The sequence below is a fragment of the Vigna angularis genome, chromosome 1 (genome assembly GCF_016808095.1).
Source record: "Vigna angularis cultivar LongXiaoDou No.4 chromosome 1, ASM1680809v1, whole genome shotgun sequence".
NCBI classification, from domain to species: Eukaryota; Viridiplantae; Streptophyta; class Magnoliopsida; order Fabales; family Fabaceae; genus Vigna; species Vigna angularis.
Window position 1 is genome coordinate 9,172,300 of NC_068970.1, and position 23,703 is coordinate 9,196,002.

A 23,703-nucleotide genomic window follows, 5' to 3' on the forward strand; every position below is an offset into this window, starting at 1 on the left:
ATTCAGTTTTAGGAAGTAAAATAATTATTAATAAATGAATTTTTATATCTGTAAATAAAAAGAGAGATTGAAAGATAAAAACGTAAATGTGAAATAAGTATAAAAAATTTGAATATCAAAATTAACCAACAGCAGCGTTGATGTTAAATTGACCAACGTATTAATATTTGGATGCGCCAATTTTCAATCCACTCACTAACGAAGTGTTTATCTTGGGGACTTCGAATGGTTCTCTTGCAATTTTAGATATATTTGGAAAGAAAAAAAAAGTTTTAACAATTTTTTAATAACGTATACATGATAGTTAAATTCAAGCAAATCAATAAAGTGACGACGTCCTGTTATAAAAAAATTGTTAAAGAAAAGTTGTTAACATTTGGAAATTTAGAGATAAAACACTTATTTTGTGGTTAACCAAGTTATAAAATGCATCACTGTAGACCTCAGGACTTAAGCACTGCCTCAACTTCCAATTTAGTTCTTTTTCTTTTTCGATTAAAGAGTCTCTAATATTTAGTACATATGATGAGGTGCCAATTCCATTTCTTCACATCCAATAAAGGTAAGGTGGGGATACTAAATAAGCAGCATACTTGAAACCAGTGAAGCATATGCAAGAGACTTGCAAAACAGATGAAATCCATAGGGTGTATCAAAGCACCATCACTCCCAAAACCTAGTAATATCTTCTAACACAGCAATGATCCACCGACATAATTCCAAAAAGTTGTCCAAAACAAAGGAAACAAGTCTCGCTCATTCCCTCCGTTTTTTCTCACTTCTGGAACGTGCATTGTCCTTCTCACTGCTATAACGAGAGTGTCTATTTGGAGATTCATGCTTTCTGTGTTTGCGGTGTTTTGAGTGTTTTTCACTTCTGCTTTTTTCTCGGGAAGAACCTTTCTTTTCTTTTGACCTTGAACTGTGCCTATCTCTTCTTTCGTCATCACTGGATGAATCACTTCCTGCATCACGCCTCTTATGTCCATGATGTCTAGAACGTTTTCTGCTCTTTTCCTCTTCTAATGAAGAACTGCTACTATAATTTCGGCGGTGTGTTACAGGGGTTTTAAGCTTCCTGTACTCATCATATTTTTCCCTACTAGATCGCTTTCTGCTTTTTTCTTCTTCTGAACTGCTGCTATAGTCATGGTTGGGGACTAGAGGCGATTTAATTTTCCTTACATCATTAATATTCATCTCAGATCTGTCGGGTTTATAGTTCATGGTACTGACTCCCTTGGTTTTCACATTACTGTTCTCACGGTTATTTCCATGAATAGTGACACTTTTTGATAGACCACCCTCCTGAGAAATTTGCTGATCATATAGCAAATCATGATTTAAGGATATCTGGTCATTATTTTTACTGTCGAGGGTTTCAATTTTTGTATCTTCATTAACAAGTTCTTTCTGAGGTGCAATGTTCTTAGACTTCTGTTTGGGGTAAGGAATATCAGGAGGAACCTCAATTCCTAGTTCCTTGCCCAATGATTCCAGAAAATCACCGGCAATCAATCGGCTCAAAGCTGTATTAGCTACTTCAGCTTTCTTTTCTTGATTATCCACTCTCCCAATACCAGAATCTCCCCTTTCATCATCTGAATCATCGGAGAAAATAGCCTGCGATACAAGAATTTGTTATGGGTTGCCTTGTGCAACATCATATAATATATACAAGTGATAAATGAGCATTCGTTAATTTAGATTTCCACTCCTGGGACTCATGCTTAGTTCCAAGACTCAAACTAAATTAAATAAGTATTGTCATCAGAAGTTACCCCAAGATAATATGCACAGACAAAAAGGGCATATAAAAACATGTAAACATGCTTTGTAAAGGACGAAATGATTTCATGTGAAAGTATTAATTTTAAGTAGGATGGTCGGAAAGGGTGAGAAATTGGGTGTTACCTTGTACAGGTCAACTGGCCTTTCAATATTTTCAACTTCCACGTCCCCTTCAATTTCATTTTCAGTAATACTTTTGGCTATGTCCTCAGCAGTATATTGTTGCAAAGGTGAGATGTCTTTTATTGATGTAACAGGGTCGTCCACTTTGATACCTTTGACTGAATCTGATGTAAAAATCAAGGAATCCATTTTACTCCTAATCCGTGGAGCAGGTGGTGGCTGAAAAAGGCAAGGAATATCATTCTTCGACATAGAAAAAAAATGAAAAAAGTTTTCCAAATCAAGCATGAAAGTCAATGCAAGAATAACTTCAAAATGTAACAGACTACTTGAAGTACCTTCCCCATATAAGGATCAATCAAATCAAAGCGTTTGCACAGAAGAGGTGAAGGGCGCCATTGAAACTCTTCCCTCTTAGGGTAAGTTTTCTTCCTCAAAATATCATCAGCTTGCAGGTCTTTTTTTGGCTGTTAGCACCGGGATACATCAAACAAAATCAGGCAAAGATGTAGGGAAAGAAACAGAAGGAACATCACTTTAGTCATACCTCTAATTCACCAGAAGTAAACTGCATGACACCACCTGGGATGAAATCCATGGCAGATGGAGTCAAAGGCTTGCTTCCCCTGCCCTGTCGTCCTTTTTCTATTGCCTCAGCTGCAGCCTCAAAACTCAGTCTTTCTTGAGCACGAGCAGCCTCTGACATATCACTAGCTAAACTAGAACTTGCAGAGCGCAATCCCCCTTTATATTTCTCCTTAAGAAACTGCTCAAATCTTTCTTGCTTTGCTGGATCATCTTTGAAAGGCTTTTCTACATTCATCAACTCACTCTGGCTCAAAAATAAAGAAACAAAGATAAGTAAACACCCAAGTCTCTTTGGCTATTGACAGTCTGGGAACAAAGGTCTCTACGAAAGTGGGAGGATAAATCTCATTGTAACTTCTTTTATTTTACATAAATCGGTACAACCCCAAGCCTAATGGTACGGGTTCCATTGTGCCTTGTCATTAAGATTCCACAGAAAGGAGTCTAAAAATCATGTAAAAGGAATTATGAGTTGAAAGCACAATCTGGTAAGTCAGCCACACTACTAGAAGCAATACATAGATATTTTCCAATTTAGAGTTTAATGCAGTAAGATTAGACTACTTACAACTGATGTAGACTTGGTAAATGTATCAGTAAGATTAAATTGGAGTTGAATATCTGTCGAAGCAACAAATGAGGATGGACCTTCGGAGCTTTTTTCTAGAGGTTTTTCCCCTAAGATCTGGCCTCGGCTCTCAGCTGTTAGCCTCTTCACACCGGGAGTCATTTTTCCATCCGATTGCTGACTAGTCTGATCATTGTGTTTCTGCTGTGCCTCCCACAATTTCCTAGCATAATATTCATGGCCAGTTCCTCCAGAAAGAAAACTAAACAATGGATTTGATTGATTCTTTTCTCTAGATAAATCCTCATATAATTTTCCACATTTAGCTACCAGATTAGCAACCCCTTCAATTAATAATTTTAAATTGCCATCCTCTGGAGGAGGAGTGTCCGGTGGAGTCACTTCATAGCTCTTGCGGTTAAGGTCAAGTGGTCCAGAAAATTTGTGGTGGGGCACAAAATCCTTAGGAATCAGAGGAGCCTCAAATCTGAAATTCAGTTTATACAATTATGGTTTAATGTGCAATCGTGTAAATACAAAATAGGCGAAGAATAAAAAAGACAAGTATTATAATGATAATAGATCCCAGGGCCATAGAATTACTATTAACCCAAATCAGGGTTAATAGAAATGTAAAACATTAAAGTTTATAATATAGAAATTTTACAATAAAAAACATATCAGGTTAATAGTTTAGAAATAAACTGCTTTGTAACCTTTCCATTTTATAGTCAGAATTGGATGCAACTCTGAAACCAGGCAGATCACCCTTGTCCTTCGGCTCTTTCTTTGTCCGGTTTTCTAATCTCAATGTTGAAGGTTCTTCTACTTCTTGAACAGCATCTTCGAATTCGTAAGCTTAAAAAAGAAGCAAACATTATGCCCATTTTTGTAATTCTTACAGAAGAAATTTACACTCTCAAGCTTACTTCAAAGAAATTGTGCTCTTACAAAAATATTAAAGCATATACACCTCTATATGGGAAAGACAATCATGATTTAAAGCAAAGCTGAAAGTGAATACTCAGAAGGAAGCACTAATTCTAGCATTCTACATACATATCACTAAAGAGTAAAACTAGGTACGATAAGTTAATACAGTATAACTTTTATTTGTAATTGTTCCGCGCAAAGTAATATATTGTATAAGCTTATCCGTTAAACCCTCCTTATACAATATAATAATGAAAACTTATATGGGCTTTCAGATTGAGATTAGGCTTTATTGTATTTGATGTTTAAGCTCAAGTAAAAGTCCTCCATTCAACCCTAGACACCCCAATACCACTAGCCATAGCTTTTGAATTATGTCATTTTGCATCATCAATAAAAAAGCAATTCAACGATTCAATTTCTCCCCCTTGATACTTTGATTTCACTAATCGTCATCACCTGTAATGCACTAATATTATACAGGCAAATATGGTGCAAAGAGTGAGTGCTGAAAATGTAAATCAGAGCTCTGCTCCAATTCGTCACTATTTCAGTCTGATTATTTCTGCTGTCTATACCCGGAAGAGGAAATTTCTTCCACTAATACTGTTTCATCAAGATATTTTGCAGTAACTATTTTTCTATCCTATTTTGGGTCCTGTCATATAATACAGCAACCAGACAAAAATATATACAAAACATAATAGTCTAGATATCATAGCATATACAATGACACACAAAATACCAAGCATTAAAATTTTAATAGGCTGTATACCATCAGGCTTTTTCATCCTATCACGAATACCAAAAAAGTCCCAAGTTAAACCATGTTTACTCCTAACATGAAAGAGCAGAACTACTAACCAGTGGCATACACATCCTCATCCTCAGCATCAAGCTCCTCCAGAGCTCCAATGCCAAAACCGGGGGCAGCCTTTCCTGCTGATGAAAGAATGCTGAGAGTTAAATCATTTTAGAGAAAGATATTTTTAATATACTCGGAGTTTAAGTATCTTACACTTCAAACCAAAAAGACTATCTCTAGAGAACCCAAGTCCCCCCTTGTTGGCTAAGCGTGATCTTTTTTTCTCTGTAAAAAAGAAGATAAGGCAATTAAATATGAATTTTCTAGATCCCACATCATAGATGAAGAAAAATGCTTACCTCTAAACTCCGGAGCATGCTTGTAAGGATCAAAACCTAATCCATGCAGATCTTGCTTTGGGTTGAGTACATAAACCTAAAGAAAAGATGTATATAAGGCACGCATATTATTAATAACAAATCTCTACTAGCAAGCAGCTAAAAGACAAATAAGAAATTGAGTCACAATAACTAAGTATGTTTGTTGAAAGTTTGTACTAACACATGAAGAAACTCAGATACAATTATTATACACAAACATACCTCACCATTCCTCAAAGGAATCATTTTAATAATTCATCAGGATTTACTCTAAGGACTAAGCAATTGCTTGTGGGTGCTTCTTTTCAGATGGGTCAAAATCACATAACACATCACAATCCCCAAAGAACCATATTGGAAAGGAAATAAACAATCAACCAGCATATTAGAAGATAATCATATGTTAAACCTACAACATTTCTATATGATTAGTAACAAAATTCTCACCGGTGTATTCTTAGAAATCTGAGCATCGTCATTCACAGGCTTCTCAGGAAAATTTACAATATCACCCTCGACAGACTCAGACTCTGATACCTTCACTTTTGGATCATCAGAAGAAAATGCTAAGAAAGCTCTGCGTGCCTGTCTTCTGGCATCTGCACAGAATATACAATTACATGAACTGAGATATCATTACATGGAAGCCTAGTTAATTAGACAGCAACCAGACAAAAATATATACAAAAATATTATTTTATATTAGAATAGTATATATTCCGGATATGAAATAATAATACAACAGATTGAATAGCTCATAATCTTTGCAAAAAAAATTGACAATGTGTTACGTTTCTTGATCGTAGAGATCAAAAGACAGGATTCAGACACCAAAAATACACAGAATAGACCTCGCTCTTATTCACGTTCATCACTGTTACATCAATCTCATACAGGGGGCAATGCTCCCTCCCACACGGGACAACTAAGATCCTGTTTACAAGCCTCACTAACATCCAGAAAATAATCAAAGACCCCTTACACACAGATCCCAACACCTATATATAGACTTTTCGTAGAAAGTCTAACTTCTCCTAACCACCTACCCAACAACCTAATTCTTAACCTTTTTCCTCCTAACATAAACAGTCATTATTATCCTATCATTACCCACTGCTGCAGGAATAACCTTGTCCTCAAGGTTAAAATCTGGAAACAGATCTCTCATGGTTGCTACATCTTCCCATGTAGCAGTCTCAGTACCTCCTTCCTACCACTGAATGAACACTTGTTGCACAGCTTCTCCCTGTTGCTGGGAGGTTCTCCTATGCAGTACTTTGTCTGGGAAACAGCTAAAACTCTGCCCTGGAGATCTTCGGGTAGCTCTTTTTCAACCTGTTGGGTACCTATAACTATTTTTAACTCTAAAACATGAAAAACTGGTGTTGTACCAGTATTCTGCCCAAGGTAAATATGTGGTCCAGGACTTGGGTTGCTCTGAGCTAAATCGTCTCGGATAGGTCTCTATTCTTCTATTCAAAACTTCATTCTGGCCATCTAATTTAAGGTGGTAAGTTGTGCTCATGTTGAGTTTGGTGCCCTGCAACCTAAATAACTCCTTCCAAAAGAGGCTTTGGAAGGTTGGGTCTCAATTGCTGACGATTGAGGTTGGAATTCCATTCAGTTTGACTATCTCCTTTACAAATATCTCCGCTATAGTTCTAGCTGAATACGGGTGTTTGACAGGTATAAAGTGGTCATACTTAATCTGTCTACCAACACTAAGATAGCATCATACCCTTCAGACTTAGGAAGTCTTGCTATGAAATCTATGCTTGTGTTCGGTATAGGCAGAGGTTGTAATAAACCTGGGGGGAAGAAGTCAAATATTTATGTTGTTGATAGACCACACAGGATGCCACAAATTCTGATACTGTTTTCTTCATACCACTTTGATATGTGCGAACCTGGGTGTCCTCCCAGGGCAGTCATATGATATTCTGATATCAGCTTTGAAATCCAAGAGGATGAGACAGACCCAACTCAGTGATAAGTACGAAAAATACATGTTTTTAGACTTATTAATTAGCTCAAATTTGTATTTATTCATGAAATAATGTGTTTCCTCATAGAAAAAGTTGTAATAGGAAGTAGGAAAGTGGAGTGTTGTCAGATGATTCTCGCTAAGCCAGCATTAAATCGCTAAGCTAAAAAGAGTTATATTCGCTCAGCGCACCAGCACAACTCGTTGAGCGAATAAAGGACAGTTAAAGATATGCAGTTGAATATTCGCTTAGTGCATGAAGAGTTGTGCACTTGGAGAATTAGTTACTTTTAATTGGCTTTTAAAGTGGGAAATAGAGGGAAAGTTGGTAACTTTTGACAAAGAACAAAGAACCGTAAAAGATTGCAGACTTCAGGAGACTACTTTAAGGCATCCAAACAACATTGTATGCAAGGGATTGCAAAACTATGTATGTTCTAGATGATTAGGAGTAGCTAAATCTTTCTTTTGTTGGAACTGAATGTAGTGACCAAGGTTGTCAAACTCGAGAGTTTACGTAAACTCGTGGGAGCTTCATAAACTCGGATCGTAAACTCGAATCGTAAACTCGTAAGAGTTTACTTCGTGTAAAAATATTTTAAAATATCTATAAATAATAGAATAATTTAATATTATAATTATAAATAATGTTTTTATACTTTTATAATATTATTATAATTATTAGTTTATCATATTATATATATTTAAATTTTTTTTTAATATTATAATTATTTTGTCATAATTTTAATTGAATATAATTGAAACTTCAGTTAGAAAAACAAGTTCTTCAAGTTAATATTGGTCCAAAAGTCTGGTATACCAAAAGGAGGCCGAATCCTAAATAAGAACGTCTGCAAATATGACAATGTAATTTCTGGGCTACTTCAAAAGTTAAAATATTAGTTTATAAATGCCAGTGCCCAATATATTTCTCCCCTCTAATGTAGTAAAAGAATAAAAAATTCATTTCCTAATAAAATCATACAGTTTGAAAAACGTGACTCACGGGTTATAATTTTAGAATGACAAAACTTCACCCACCACCAGCGGCTGGAAGAAGAAGGGCAGACCAGAAGCTGCGACGCGAGGAAGGCGGTGACGATGGCGGCGATGACGGCAGCTACTGTAACAGTGATCGCAAACCAGGCGAACGACGACAGGGACGAAACGCGACCACGCACGGCGACTGAATGAGCGACGACGACCACGATCAGCAACCGGACCAAGCGCGATCACGAGCGGAGCTTGACCACGAGCGACGAAGATCAGTGGTGGAGTGAAAACCAGGCGAACGACGACGGGGACGAAACGCTAAACAGTGGTGGAGTGAAAATCAGGTTTTAAACCCTAAACAAAACGACCCTTCTTTTCTTCGTTTCTGGCTTTTTCGAACTCGCTAAATCGCTGTGCAATCGCGATTCCGAACGATTCCACCGAGTCCATGTCCGATTCTACCGAGTTCAGTCCAAAAACGAGTTTGGTACCGAGTTAACTCGGCAACCATGGCTGAAAACGTAAACTCGGACGAGTTAACGAGTTAACTCGCGAGTTTGATAACCATGGTAGTGACTAACATTTGATGTAATCTTCCTGTTCAATATATATATTTGTGTTCATATGCTTTTCTTGTTGTACTTGTCATTATACAGAAGTATAATGTATTTTATATATTCAGTTGTACTGGGAAGTAAATTTGAGTATGAACATAAGAAAAGCAACCAAAAGGAACGGTGCTAGGAATAGTTTCAATTCTTCTGGTCATTTATAAACATCGGATCTTAATGCAGAGGTTATGTTTAATTACTTAAGGAATTAATAATTGAACATATACCTTTAGAACTTGTTTTAAGGGATTAAACCAAGATATAGTGATGTTAATATGTGAACACAAAATATATTGTTCATAAAGTTACTGGAATGTTAGTCATGAACTCAATCCCAACTAAGCTTACTTTAAACTTTTAATTTTAAATTTTAATATTTTTTTAATTTCAGTATGTTATTTGACATGAATCAAAATTTCCATCGCTACTCAATTGATTTTGGTAAATAATTTTCATTAGATAACGTAACACAATTCCTTTGGGAGAACGATATTCTGAGCTTACTCTTTATTACTTAGAACGATTTGGTATACTTGTCAAAAGGTTATCACTCAGCCACCCATTCATCCGAGACAAAGTTGTGGCTAGCTCCACTGTGAATCAAAAATTAAAACCTTCTTCCCATTCACCCAACCTTGTAACTTCATAGTATTAGATTGAGTCAATCTTCCCGCTAAATATAATGAAAACTCCAATTGCTTTTGCTCCATTTCACCATCTTCTTCTTTTTCTTCCCTTCCAATTTCTTCTTCCTCTTCATCTTCTGTCATGATTATTATTCTCATATTCTTTTCTAGACATCTATGCCCTGGATATAAGCTCCCCCACAATGGAAGCATCTCCCTTCCTCCCTTCTCCTAATATATCCTGAATAAGGAAGGTTGCACACTCCTCTACTACTTACTCCTTGATAGCTCTTTGGCAACTGTACCAAAATCGTCTCAAGTAATAAAGTAAGAGTATCGTCTCCCAAGGAAATTTGAGTCACGTTATCTAATTGGATTTGTTTATCATGATCAATTTAGTGATGATCACAATTGATTTCATATTGACAAAATTGTATTTGAAGAACAAGAAATTGAAGATTATGAATTAAAGTTTTAAAGTAAGCTTGTTGGAATTGGGTTTCATTAATCATATGAGAATAAAACTTTGTACAACATATCATTATTTTATTCAAACATTCGCATCAAGGCATACTAGTCCTAATCCCTTAGCAACTAGTTCTAAATTCCTATATCAAAATGCTAATCCCTTAGTCAATTTAACATACAATTTGCATTAGGTCCAATGCTAAGAATGATTAAGTTATTGAGTCTATCCCTAGATCCCAAATCACTTAGGTGCTCTATCTATGTCCATGTTCAAAATTACTTTTCGGTAAGCAGGAACATTCAAATAACATTATATTTCCATACAATGAAAATAAATTCAAGAAAGAGCATATGAACGAACAACGATATATTGCACAGGAATTTTACATCACAATGAAGTCATTACATCAAATTCCAACAAAAGAGAATTCTAGATACATTTGAAGCAATCCCTTGCAGAAATGGTTGTCTCAATGCCTTGAAGTCGTCTCCTGATGTATCTCCAGTGTTTTTTGTGCCTTGCTCAGTCAGAAGTTGTCTCTTTTCTTTCTGTCACGACTTTGTCTCAAATATGACAAAGGGTTGGTGAAATTGTTGACTAAGATTTTGAATCTCGCTAGAAATAGACTCCCTCCCTAAGCAACTTTCAACCCATGACTTTGTTGTTGAAATTCCTTGGTGTTAACCAACTGTCCTTGGAGACTTGTAAATAGACACCCAACAGGAGCATCACAGCTGCTTACAAAGCATAAGGACGACAGATTGCATCAAAAAGCCAAAGACAGATTAGAGGTCCAAAGGTTTTTTGCTGGACTACTCCCAAATGGTGATACTTAGCACTGTATCACAAGAAGTATGGGCTAAACCCGAGCCCAAGAAGAAAGTCAGCAATAACAATCGAAGGAAGAGGTTATGCAGTGGCATCGAGAGCGGTCGTTTTTGGTCAAGATTCTGAACAAAATGATGGTGGAGACACATCAGTGGTGCACAAGGAAAGGAAGAAACCCATTGGTGGAAGCAGAAAAAAGAGACAAAAAGGTGCTGGTCATGAGTGAAAATTGAAGGCCAAGGCCCCCTACAGATTTAGAATTGAAGGCCTTCTTCACAATTTTTTAGCAAATCAATTTCCAGGTGTAAAAGAGTGGCACCTTTTAGAATGGAGAAGATAGCAGAAGCAGTAGAGGTAGGACTACGTGCCCATGCATCAGTGGCACAAGCGGCGGAGATGACGGCAAGAGGAACTGCCATTGAAGTGATGGTTAGGACTTCAGAAGAAGCCAAGGGGCCAAAAGAAGCTCAGGAGAGTGAGGCAAACAGAACACCAGTGGCACAGTGATCTTCCGACCAGGGAAGGGCGGCGCATGAACAGTACGCACCTGATATCTGACGGAGAGAGGAGGTGCGTGACGGCGCGTGTGGACGAGACAGAGACAGCTGACGACAAACGGCCGACGACGGACGTTGGTTGGCGGTGGAGAGCGGCGATCGATGTTGCTGGTGAAGCCTTGGGCCGCAGCTCGCGACGGCTAGTTCAATGGAGGCAATGGCCTATTCACGTATAGGAGGAGGCAAGTGCCTTTCTAGGGTTCCCTATTAGAAGAAGAGACTTTAGGTCCTTTTTCTTTAATTTTGGGTGCAAATGAATGGAAGGCAGTGAGAATGTCAAATAAGAGTGCCAAAATGATTAGGCATCAGTTGATCTAAAGCACCAGTTTCAGGTATTGGTCCGAAAGTGCATGGGTTCGAATCCCATTCTAATTGTATTGAGACAAACTCTGGAAGTTTAGCTTATAGCTGTTATCAGAAAAAGTTGGAAACACTGGAGAAGGTTCAAGCCAGGTACAAACCTAAACCTGATCTTGAGGCTGAGAAAGACAGGATTACTCGTTGAGGTATTTCAAAAAAGATGAGATTTTTAGGGGGGGGGGCGTCGGTGGTGGCAGCCACCAGCGACAACAAAGACAGAGTAGAAAAGGATCACAAAACCTGCTCAGATACCAAGTTGAATATGGTGAAAATTATATATTGAATTAATCTCCCTTATATACACATAGGTCCTCTATTTATAATAGAAGAAATATGAGATAAGTTCAAAATACAAATAAGAAATATAAACAAACTAACTAAATATAAATATAAACTTAAAGATAATATCTTTAAATGATAAAAAATAATTGTTTTTACTGTTCCCAATACAAAGTTCTAAAAAAGTGAAATAAAGTAAAACAGAAATAAGAAAGTGTTTTCTCAAACCATACAGCCCTAAGAACCCTTTCTTACAATATAACTTATATTGGATGAACTTGTATCAAAAGGTATAAAATAGAAAGCGAACAAATAGCTAAAAATTGGTAATGGGAAATCATACCATACAATGCATCAGAATGTGAATCCTTGATCGTGCGGCCACGACTCCACCCCATCTTTAAGAGAAGTTTTACCCCTAAAACATGTGAAGGATGTAAGAAACAGAATATTTTTAAAGAAAATGTTATTCAAGTTGAGTGGAACACCTATTGACTCATTGGCCGGAACAACTATTTCATCAGGTACAGGTCCAGGTATTACGGATGGTCTACAATGAAAAAGAAAAACACCAACAAGCATCGAGTTGTCATCAGAAAGATAAAAAACAAAAACAAAAAATAAAAAGGGGCAAATTATGGAGAAACAAGAAAAAGCGGTAAAGCTGCATTTTGCTTTCGGGAGAAAAAACTCTAATTCAGGTTAATAATATTGAAGATTACATAATGGGTAGAATAGTAGCTTATTACAAACATCCATATTTTGTAAGAGCAACTCCAGAGCAGAGTTATTAACCTGTTGCTTAACAAAAAGTAGTTGCGTCTAATAAGAAACTGCAATGGAGTTAATCTACGTTGCAACAAGAGTTTCTAAAACTATAGCAACATTGTTTCTACAAAGAATGGTGCTTAAGAAGAAAATTGGGAAAAAATGACATTATTTTTAACTTGTCAAAAGGTGAAATGTAAATAAGATATATATATATATAGGTAGATAGATAGATATAAGTGTAAGTGCTTATAAGAACAACCCATTGGAGCAAAACATGTAAAAATTTGGTATGAATGGCTCAAAAATGATGTAGCATAACGAGTCCCATTTAAAGTGGAATAAGAACTCCAGTGCTGGAGATGCGCTAACATATTGAGATTTATAAAAATGGCGATTATAGACATGCAAATAGGGAGGATTTCCATTAAAGAAAATAAAAGGGAGGATTTTTATTAAAGAAAGTCAGACTATTTGAAGGACACAATTACACATCAATTTTAATTTCAATCTTATAAATTATTTTAACTCAAAAGATCACAGTGCGTCACAGTTCAATGGATCAGTAGTTCAAACGTTATACTCATCACCACCACAAAGGGAAAAGAATTTTAAAAGTAAAACTTTTGTTTAATATTTTCAGAACCAAGAAAAATATAGGTGAGCCTAACAACCATTCAAATAAAAAAGCCAAAAGTCATATGCACAGATAACTGGCATGCCTTATTTTCTACTCCTCCAGTGCATGAGGCTCATTCCCACCTAGTGGGGTCTGAGGAGGATAAATGCACATAGCTTTAACCCTGCAGGCAAACAAGCTGTTTCTAGGATGTAAATCCATCACAATCAGATAGGAAGGTGGCAGCAACCTTACTGTCGCACCAAGGTTTGCCCTCTCTTTATGACAAAATGAAATCAAAATTAAAATGTCAATAGTCTGTCTATAAGCATGATTTACAAGTGAACTTATGGTGACATTTCATCCAAGTAGCTGGCTCCACCTAGTGAAAAAAGGTTTGGTGATGGTTGTTAAGTATGTATAAGGTGATTATAATAGAAAGAGAGAATAATCGTTAACAAAAAAAGGGATTAAACACACACAAGTTGAATAATGAAACAAAGTTCTCCAGTCCCTTGAATATTTATAAAAGGAATTCTCCAAAACGAATCTACTACGGGTTAAACATCAAAGATGCTGAATAATCTCCCATTTCTCACAATTTTTGGAATACATGAGAATCAACTGTCAAAAAAACATAAAAATAGAGGACTGGCAATGGTTTTCCTGTAAAACCTCATATTAAGATGTAAACATTAGAGCTGATAAAAAATGATGAAAACAATAAAGCTATAGAGAAGCAAAAGCATTTCAATATCCACTCTAAAAAAAACCACATCACAAATAGAAGTTAACTGATATATTTACATCAAATGACCATAATAACAAGTAGAGAAATAAAATGCACCTCTGTTTCTGTTCCGTCTCAGCTTGTTTGCGAGCAATTTCGGCAGCTGTGAAACCAAATGTATCAAACTGTGAAGTAGTCCCCAAAAAACGACCTTCCAACTCCTGTGATACATGGAAAGGGCATGTTAGAGCACAAAAAAACTTAATCTACCCAAAAGATTGAACCCCCAGACACTAATTAAGAAATGACCTACCTGGTTCCATCCAAATCAAAACTTAATCATCATTTTCTACAGCATGATTTTAGTTCAGATTCCTTCTGGACAAGCAAACAAGATTATATTCTTGTCCTAGAAACATCATAATATCTAATGAAAATACATAGCCCTCCTCGCATTTCAAATATTTAAAATAGCACCCACTATGCTCCATTTCAACTAAAATTAAGGAAACTTCCTTGCTTAAATTCTAATAGAACACACTTTCCTCAATTTTAAAATTTTAACATAACAAATCTAATAGGTTTGCGTATTCTACAAAAGATTTGCTTCTAACTTTTTCCATTTTTAAGTGGGTGCTTGTAATATTCAAAATCCCAAGGTGATATGTGGATGGATCTATTTATGCTAATTTAAATTTAATAAAGCTTCACATCAAAAGATATTGAAAACGACAAAAAAAGTAGAACCATGTAAAAGGCACCAATGAAATTGATCATCAATGAATAATATATATCAAATTTAAGTTTAAGGACAACTGATAAATATAACAGAAATATCTATCTGCCTTGAAATGGTTCTAGAGTAAAAGGCTGGATCTGCTTGATATCACACCTTCAGTACCTACACCTATACCGCCTTAGAAGTGAATAGGAAGACTTTGAAACATATAAATTTAAATATCTTAAAAATTATGCATAACAAAAAACCTATACCGGCATCTATCATTCAACATACAGATTTCTCGTCTTCATCTAGAAAATTCAGTATATTCTGCTCCTTGAATTCTGCTCTGTTCTTCCTGGATGATTTAAATGACTGGGGTGCCCACCCTGCACATTCATTCATAAAGTTAACAGACGACCAGCTTTAAAATTCAATTCTGAGACAGAACGATTAATAATGAACTTAAACCTTCTTTTGAGCCCACTGTATTATAGTAACCAGCAGAATAGCCTCCTGTAAATGCTCCATGGAATCTTCTCCGCCCTTCCTCGTCTCTAACCTGGAGTTGGTTAAATCAAAATTGTAATGAGGTTAAGATACAGGCAACATTACTTAAGTAATGCCAAATTATTATCGTTTTTAAAAGGGTAATTGCTAATGAATTTAAGCAATAAAACCAAGTACCGACTTTAATTATAAATCACATATATCCACACATTTCACAGCTACAGAAGCAATCAACCGCCTTTCATTGAATAGGGTTCAAATGCAAAATATTGAAATGTAAATTCAGAATATGAATACACTCACTATAGAACCAAAACAACGTCACTAAAGATACAATAACAATTAACAGGAATATTCATATTCCAATAGCTTCTAGTCAATTCTTTTTTTGACCAATTATAGTCTTTAATCGAATAGCTCTAGGGAAGTAGCCATCAGAAACAAAACTGAACTCCTCCATGAACCTAGAGGCAGAATCAGACCATTCAATCCAACCGTAGATACAACGGCATAATCAACTTCACTTTCTAATTTGACGGTAAAAAGAAAAACCAAAAACCCTTAAGTCTTTTGCCATGTGCATTAGCAATTTCCGGAAACAGTGCCAACGCCAAATCAATTCAACGCCGTCGTAACGGAATTTCGGTGAGGAGCGTAAATGCTTACCTCTTGCTTCCAAGCTGGGAGAGTTCGAAGTTGACCGGAGGACTCGGCAATGGCCTTCTTCTTGCGACTGATTACATCGTCCTCACGCTCTATCGGTGTTCCATAGAAAACAAAATCGTCTTCGTCAGACTCCATTTGTCTCCACTTAATCCTTAAATTGGAAGATTGTTATTGCCCAATCCAATTTCAGACGTATTTGTTGATATTGAATGGCGATGTTAGGGTTTTGTGGAAGCTTGTCTTGGGTGTGCAAAATCCATTGGCATGAAGTGCGAGAGTAACATGCCTCGGCGATTTGGATGGATAGAGGAAATGTTAGTTTCTTCTCATATAAGTTTATATTTAACAATTAAATGTGTTTTTTAAAGGTAATACATATTTTGGTCCCAATTTTGGTTCCGAAAATTTGAAATGATCCCAATTTTTTTTTTGCTATTTAATGTAATTCCAAAGAATATAATTCGTGTTCAATTTGATCCTTTTAGCAAACATCGTCTAAATCGTTAACGACGAGATGTTTACATGTGCAATTACAAAGTGAAATTGGCTTACATGAAGTCCTTTATAGCGTTGTCAGTTGGATTTATTATTTTTCAAATTCTATTTTATGAAACCCTTTACAGAGGTGAAATGAGGGTGGATTCTCAAATTAGGGTTTTTGCTTTTGTTCTTTGAAAGCCACAGTGACGTTGGATGTTAACCAATCTTCTTCTTGTTGTTGTAATAGCTTGGGGCACCGAAGTTGTCATTGTTCACATGGTGGTGGTTCAATGGGGCTAGGGATAATCCCCATTTGCAATTGTGGTGAGATGGCAGTAGTAAGAATGGTTAGAACTTCAAAGAATGCGGGAAGATATTTTTGGAGTTGTCGTAACTACAAGGTAATCAGAATAACCCCTATGTTGTTTATGTGATAGTAATTAACATTGTGTTTGATGTTTTTGTTCATGAATAACAAAGTGGAGCTAGTAATGCGATGTGTTGCAACTATTTTAAGTGGTGCAATGAAGAAAATGTTGATGAAAAGGATGTTATTATTGGGAGGCAAAGGAGGAAGATTTTTGATCTGGAAAACACAGTCAAAGCTTTGAAGTAAAGGATTCAGTTATTAGTAGCAGTGGCTGGTGTTGTTATGTTCTATGTGTTTTTAGGATGATGTATTGTGAGTATTTTGGTTCAATTTATGATGTGTTTTAGGTGGTCCCAATCTGGTTGAATGTAGTGTTTTTAGGTCAATGGAGTTGAACTGTTGTGATGTTGAGGTTCTGCCTATGTCTTTTGTAATGAATGAAGGAATGAAATTTGTGTTAGTAATTAGTTGTTCAATTTAGTCCCCATTTCCGTTAATTATTTGCGAATATAGTCCCTATGATGATGATTGATGTGTCCATAAAGCAATAAACAACAATATGTTTGCAATTGTATAAAGCATAAAAACGATATGTTTGCATAAACATAACTGAGGTCATGGTTACATGTAAGGATTTAAACTCCAATGTACATCAAAACATATCAAGTGCCACTTCCAAATGTTTAGCATACAAGTAACCAATTCGAACAAAAGAAAAGTACAACAACATTATAACATTATAAAGCACATGGTCTTCTGATTGGTAACTTGTCCCTTCTTCTTTTTCGAGTCTGCTCTTCTCTGGATTCCTGTGTTGGTTGTGGAGGTGCTTCAAATTGTTGTGTCATTGCCTCAGTTGGTGGTTGAGGTGGTGGTTGAGATGCCTCTGGTAGGTCTGCTTCATGTTAAGGACGTAATGGGCAATTATTTTTGTTATGTCCAAGTTGACGACAAATACTACATTTTTTGCGGTGGCCACCTTTGGTCATCTGGGTATCATCCCTCCTTAGCTCTCATTGCTCCAACCTTCTTTTTTTCTTTAGTCTGCCAGGTAATGTTCTCTTCAATGGTGGGAGGACGTCTGGGTAGGATGTTCTTTCCCATAACAGGTGGCCATTCACAGGAAATATGATGGAGGTGTATGTTTCATCGTATGTGGATCGTCTGAAGGAAATGGGTACATAATCTTCTGGATCTAAATTTAAGAACTTCATGGCTGCAATTGCATGGCAACAAGGGATCCCAGTAATAAGCCATTTCCTGCACGAACATTCTTGACTGTCCAGGTTAACTACAAACTTGTTTGTAATCTGTGCAAAATGCCTAACTTCATCGAGTTTTTCTGCAGACCAACTGACATGAAGTAATATATGAATACAAGTTAAAAATTAAGTGATCAATACGGCCATTTTAATCACAAACCAAGTGCCATCAAGTAATAGAGGGAAAGAAAAAGCATACCTAGAGATCCAATTTTTGGATAAATTTGACTCCTTTGTAAGTCTCTTTCTAATCTTGGGGAAGATATCAAAGTCCATATTACACGTCTTAATTATGTTGGTTGCCCATCTTTTCATGAGGTATACTCTAATTTCTTCAAGCATGGTTATATTTGGCTTTCCTCGTGCATCAACAATCACACTATTAAAGCATTCACTCATGTTATTTGTTAGTGTATCACAAAGTGCTCTACCTGTAAATCTAGATCTAATACCAAAACCTGTTACAAGGAATAAAAATGATGTTTATATCCACTTTACATGTCATCAATGTATTGATAAGGAACAAAGAATACCTTGGCGGGATAGCAATTAGGTATTTGTAAGCCTCTTGATTGACTTCCTTTATATTTAACATTTCTCTTTTCCAAGCTTGGGGGTATGTACTTGCAGCAGCCTTCCACATCAGATTCTTCAAGTTTTGCCCTGAAAACTTTTTCCTGAAATTTGCATATAAGTGTCGCATGCAAAATTTGTGCTCTGCCCCAAGTAACAGTTCAAATATAGCTCGTAATAAACCCTGTAAAAAAAGGACCAAATTGAACATTTTAAACAAAAACCAGGACCAATTTTGATATGACTAACACAATTAATCTTAGGAAACAAAACATAGACATATCAGAAATACATTTACCTTTTGTTGATCAGACATAAAAGTGCATGAATTGCAGACTTCAGCACCCCACGATCTTCTATCAACAACTCCAAAAACCATGTCCAACTATCTTTATTCTCTACTTCCACAATTGCATATGTCAGAGGTAACATCTGGTCATTAGGATCTCTACCAATAGCTGTTAATAACTCCCCTTTATATTTTCCTTTCAAAAAACATCCATCCAAACCAATAAATGGCCTACAAGAGAGGAAGTTAACCTTGCAAGCATTCAAACAAACATAGAACCTCTGAAATGTTGTTTCACCATTGTCAGTATCCACTTTAATTTTTACTGTTGATCCAGGGTTACATCTCAATAATTCATGTGCATAGTTATATATTCTTTTGAACTGATTTTTATAACTACCTTCAACTTTGCAAGATGCAATTATCTTTGCCCTACGAGCTTTAGAAATTGTGACATTGGTATTCCATTTCCTCAAAGCTTTTGAGCATATTTCATTTATCTTCAAATTCGGATTTTCATGTAGTGAATTTATCTAATGTCTCACTCAACTACTTAGCATTCATCATTTTAATGTTGAATTGCCTACTGCAATTATAATTATCCAAAATTTTCTCAATTGCCATGTCCTACATCCTTCCAAATAGCCACAATAAGCCATCCATGGACAACTTTTTTGGGCACCCAAACATCTCACTCGTACCCTTCTGTTATCATTCTTAATAAACTTCAAATTCCTCCCACCATGGACTGCATAACTTCTAACAACATCCATAAACTCATTTTTATCCCTAAACTTTGTTCCCACTTCCCACTTGTATTCAGACATACTCTTTTGCATAACAAATGTCCCAAATGGACCACAACTTTGTCTTTCATCACCTGCATCCGTACTTCCACTTTCTTCTAGAGTGGCCGAAAAATCTGACTCTCACTCATCATCAGACAACCCCCTGGCATATGGGTTTTTCTAGCTATGTGCAATATCATCTGCATCCTCACTTCCACTTTCTTCATTTTCATTAACTTCCACTGATACAACCCCTTCTATATCGTCCAAAAGTACTTCATCAACATTTACATCAACATCCACTAGTCCTTCTTTATCCTCTTCTCCTACATCACTATCCACTAGTCCTTCATCCCCTTCTCCTTCATCACTATCCCATTGTCTTTCATCATCAGACACACTTGAAGTAAAATCTTCAACGTGAACTTCTTCCTCCACATGCACGTGTTGTCCATCCTCCACCTCTACTTCCTCCTCCCCCTGCACTTCATCATCTAAACCATGCACCTCCACTTCATCATCCAAACCCTGCACCTCCACTTCATTCAAACCATCCACTTCATCCAAACCCTGCCCCTCCACTTCATCCAAACCCTACCCCTCTACTTCATTCAAACCCTCCAATTCATCCAAACCCTGCACCTAGAGTTCATTCAAACCCTCCACTTCATCCAAACCCTACACCTTCACTTCATTCAAACCCTGCACCTCCACTTCATCCCCATCCCCACCTACATGGCTATCTTCTCCACTGTCTAAACTTCCATGACAGAGCAAAAGGACTTGTTCACTTACTTCATTTTCAAGCACCTCTGGCTCATCATCCATACCGTGGACCACAAACAAGCGAACTTCTCCAAAATACTTAGCAACGTTTACCATGTTCATTGCACCTCTATCATCAACCAACTTATGCAGAATATTTTGAACGCAATAAAATATGTTAGTCACTTTAATATAACCCAATTCCTTAATAGCATCCACCACTTCGAAATAACTCCATTTGTCAGGGTCCACCCTCCAATATGTCATTTCCCCACCAACATATTCAAAAGGAAAATCATTTACTAGGGTCCCACCACGATGGACCACAACATTAAACCTTTCCTCAGACATCCCAAACGCAAGCCTACAAAATGAACTTTATGGGCATGGAACCACTATATAAACGCTAAAAGTAACTACTAACTGGTATGGGAAACCAAAACCAAAGACAAAAAAACAACAATGACCTTCACACAACCAATTATAATACGTTACACACCAATGCCCTAAACAGTCTACACAAATGTTAAAAAAATTCTAACTTTTCCAAAATCTAACACTCACAAACCAAAAATTTTCCAGCTTTCACACTATTGAACAAAAATATTAGATACGAATGCCACAAAGCAAAGATTACAAACACAAACCTGATTTTCTCAAAGATGAATGCTTCCAATTCGAACAACACGTCACTGGTGTTCTCTCCCAAACCTGTTCTTCCCAATCTCGCAGATTTCCCTCCCAAACCACGATCAAAACTTTACAACTAAATACCTTTAATTTATTTTTCAAAAGAATAACCCTAATAAAAGAAATAGAATTTGAAAAATAATAAATCCAACTGACAACGCCACAAAGGACTCCACGTAAGCCAATTTCACTCTGTAATTGCACATGTGGACATCTCGCCGTTAACGATTTAGACAGTGTTTGCTAAAAGGACCAAATTGAACACAAATTACATTCTTTAGGACTACATTAAACAGCACAAAAAAAATTGGGACCATTTCGAATTTTCCCAACCAAAATTGGAACCAAAATAGGTATTGTACATTTTTTAAATTTCTATCAGTTATAATTTCTCCTCTAAATTTAAATTTATTTATTTTTATTTTTTGGATTTCAAAATTGAATCTGTTAGTTCTTTCTAGATAACTAAAAAAAAATTGTCTTCTTACGTAAGAATATATGTATTCTTTAATGTAAATAACACACTTTAACAAAAAAAAAATAGAGAATGGTTTAAAATTAAAAAATTATGTTTGTTATTTTAAGTAAGAACATTAAATAATTATGTTTGACTAGATGAATTTGTGTTAAAATGGGTTGGAACTTGTGAGTCAACTCGAATCACTTTAAGTTTGAATCGGGTTGGGTTAAAAAAAATTTGAAATTTCGATAGGGCTAATTTTGAACCTAACCTATTAAGAACACAGGTTCAACTTGTGATGTGCCGGGTTGGCTAACCAATCCATATAATTTTAAAAAATAATTATTTTTTTGCTGGTTAGTCATTTTACAAAATACTCAGATAAAGGCTCGAGTAAAATTGTTTTTGTATGGAATAATTATATAACATGGAAAAACCACAAATTTATACTTATTAATTTAATTTTTATGCAGAAACAAATTTGAATCGCTACGAAGTCATTGAAAAATTTGTTGATGAGATTTTGTGATATCTTTGTGTGAATAAAATATTGATCACAAATCTAATTTAAAATTCTTCCCTTTATTTAAATTTGAATTAGAAAAATTTTGTTATTTTTTTAATAGAAAAAGAAAAAGTTGTAATTAGATGAATTAATGAGCTAACGCGTTTAACCCACTAACCTGTGATTGGCCGGGTTGGGTTCAAACTTTTTCGACTCGCTAATAAGTAAGTCGAGTTGGGTTAGCTCACTAAGTTACCAACCTGTGCTGGGTCGAGTAGAGATAACTCATTTTGACAGCTCTAATTTGAGGGAAGATAAGTGTTTTTATATACTTATTTGTTATGAGATGGAAGAGAAAATTAGAGAGAGGAGTATGACACACACTGGTAAGATTAAGTTAGGTAGAAGTGTTTACTCATTATTTACAATACAAAAAAATTCATTTATTAACTCGTACTTGGATATATATTTAAAAAGTATTTATAGATATTTTAAAATATACATATATTTATTAATACTAGTAACTATTTATAAAGATATATTTTATAAATTTTTAAAATAAAATTATAAAAAATATAAAATATAATAAAATTAAATTTTAATTTTAATTAATTTTAATCTAATAAAATATAAATTAATTTTAATTATAAATAAATTAAACTTAATAAAATATAAATTAAATCTTACTTTTAATTTCTTTTTCAAATAATAGACACTCATAAATATGAATAGGATGATATTAATAATTATAAATAAATATTAAAATATTTACTATACCAATTAATTATAATAGATTTTATCCACCAATATTTATAGATATGAATTTTTTTGTCATTTCCATATATAAGGACTTCCTTATTATTGTTCGAATACGTGGAAGGAAAGTCACTCAATGAAAGAAAAAATTGTCCTTGTAAGGCATATATATATATATATATATATATATATATATATATATATATATATATATATATATATATATATATATATATATATATATATATATATATATATAAAAAGAAAGGGAAAGTTAGGACTCTAATGTGTTCGACTATAAACATTATACAAATCGATCGAAACATTTGGAACTTTATAAAGAAAAATATTCATCTATAGAATTCTCTAAACATAACATGGCTCACAAACACCATATATTAAAAAAAAAACAAAGCATAACATAACTTACATAACCGTGGCTACATTATAAACATAATATCAAAAACATAACATAATTCACACAAAACCTAAAAAAAGGTAAAATACTGTTACAACAGCAATAAAAATTTCCAAAACATAACACCAGTCATAACTTAAAAAAAAAAAGACAAAACATAACATAGTCTATAAATTTGAGAGTGCAATCCACATTATCCAAGTAGTGCAGTAAAATAAAAAGGAAGATTTTGTGAGATAAGAAACATAATAAAGAAAGTAGCAATCAACAATTAGATGAAAGAAAAAAAATATTAGAATTGTGAAATGCTAAAAAAATACTTAAGAGCAACGATGATATTTACTAAAAAGACACTATAATATTTTAATAATAAAATGTTTAAATTGTATAAAGATTTCTAATAACGGGAATGAATTTTTATAAAATTACTACCTCGCT

The 23,703-nt window shown here is 35.2% G+C and overlaps 2 protein-coding genes across 4 annotated transcripts; both read right to left on the minus strand.

Moving 5' to 3' along the window:
* Positions 1 to 450: 450 nt before the first annotated feature.
* On the minus strand, positions 451 to 16,228 carry LOC108345601 (G patch domain-containing protein TGH). 3 transcript variants are annotated; one of them, XM_017584223.2, is made up of 16 exons: positions 15,910 to 16,228; positions 15,205 to 15,295; positions 15,028 to 15,122; positions 14,130 to 14,233; positions 12,384 to 12,445; positions 12,239 to 12,313; positions 5,636 to 5,787; positions 5,168 to 5,243; positions 5,022 to 5,093; positions 4,868 to 4,945; positions 3,787 to 3,928; positions 3,071 to 3,557; positions 2,462 to 2,746; positions 2,253 to 2,381; positions 1,915 to 2,133; positions 451 to 1,623 (listed from the first exon to the last, which is right to left on the minus strand). In XM_017584223.2, the coding sequence occupies exons 1-16, from the start codon at positions 16,042 to 16,044 to the stop codon at positions 757 to 759; spliced, it is 3,069 nt and encodes a 1,022-aa protein (XP_017439712.1). In that variant the 5' UTR covers positions 16,045 to 16,228; the 3' UTR covers positions 451 to 756. The 3 variants fall into 3 exon arrangements, with proteins under 3 accessions (XP_017439712.1, XP_017439720.1, XP_052724718.1); XM_017584231.2 differs by lacking the exons at positions 15,205 to 15,295; positions 15,910 to 16,228 and having other exon boundaries at positions 15,006 to 15,122; XM_052868758.1 differs by lacking the exons at positions 14,130 to 14,233; positions 15,028 to 15,122; positions 15,205 to 15,295; positions 15,910 to 16,228 and adding an exon at positions 13,386 to 13,446.
* A 1,544-nt stretch (positions 16,229 to 17,772) lies between these two features.
* LOC108329701 (uncharacterized) lies at positions 17,773 to 19,710 on the minus strand. The gene is made up of 5 exons (XM_017564048.1): positions 19,585 to 19,710; positions 18,893 to 19,383; positions 18,646 to 18,698; positions 18,221 to 18,479; positions 17,773 to 18,112 (listed from the first exon to the last, which is right to left on the minus strand). The coding sequence occupies exons 1-5, from the start codon at positions 19,708 to 19,710 to the stop codon at positions 17,773 to 17,775; spliced, it is 1,269 nt and encodes a 422-aa protein (XP_017419537.1).
* Between the last annotated feature and the right edge of the window lie 3,993 nt (positions 19,711 to 23,703).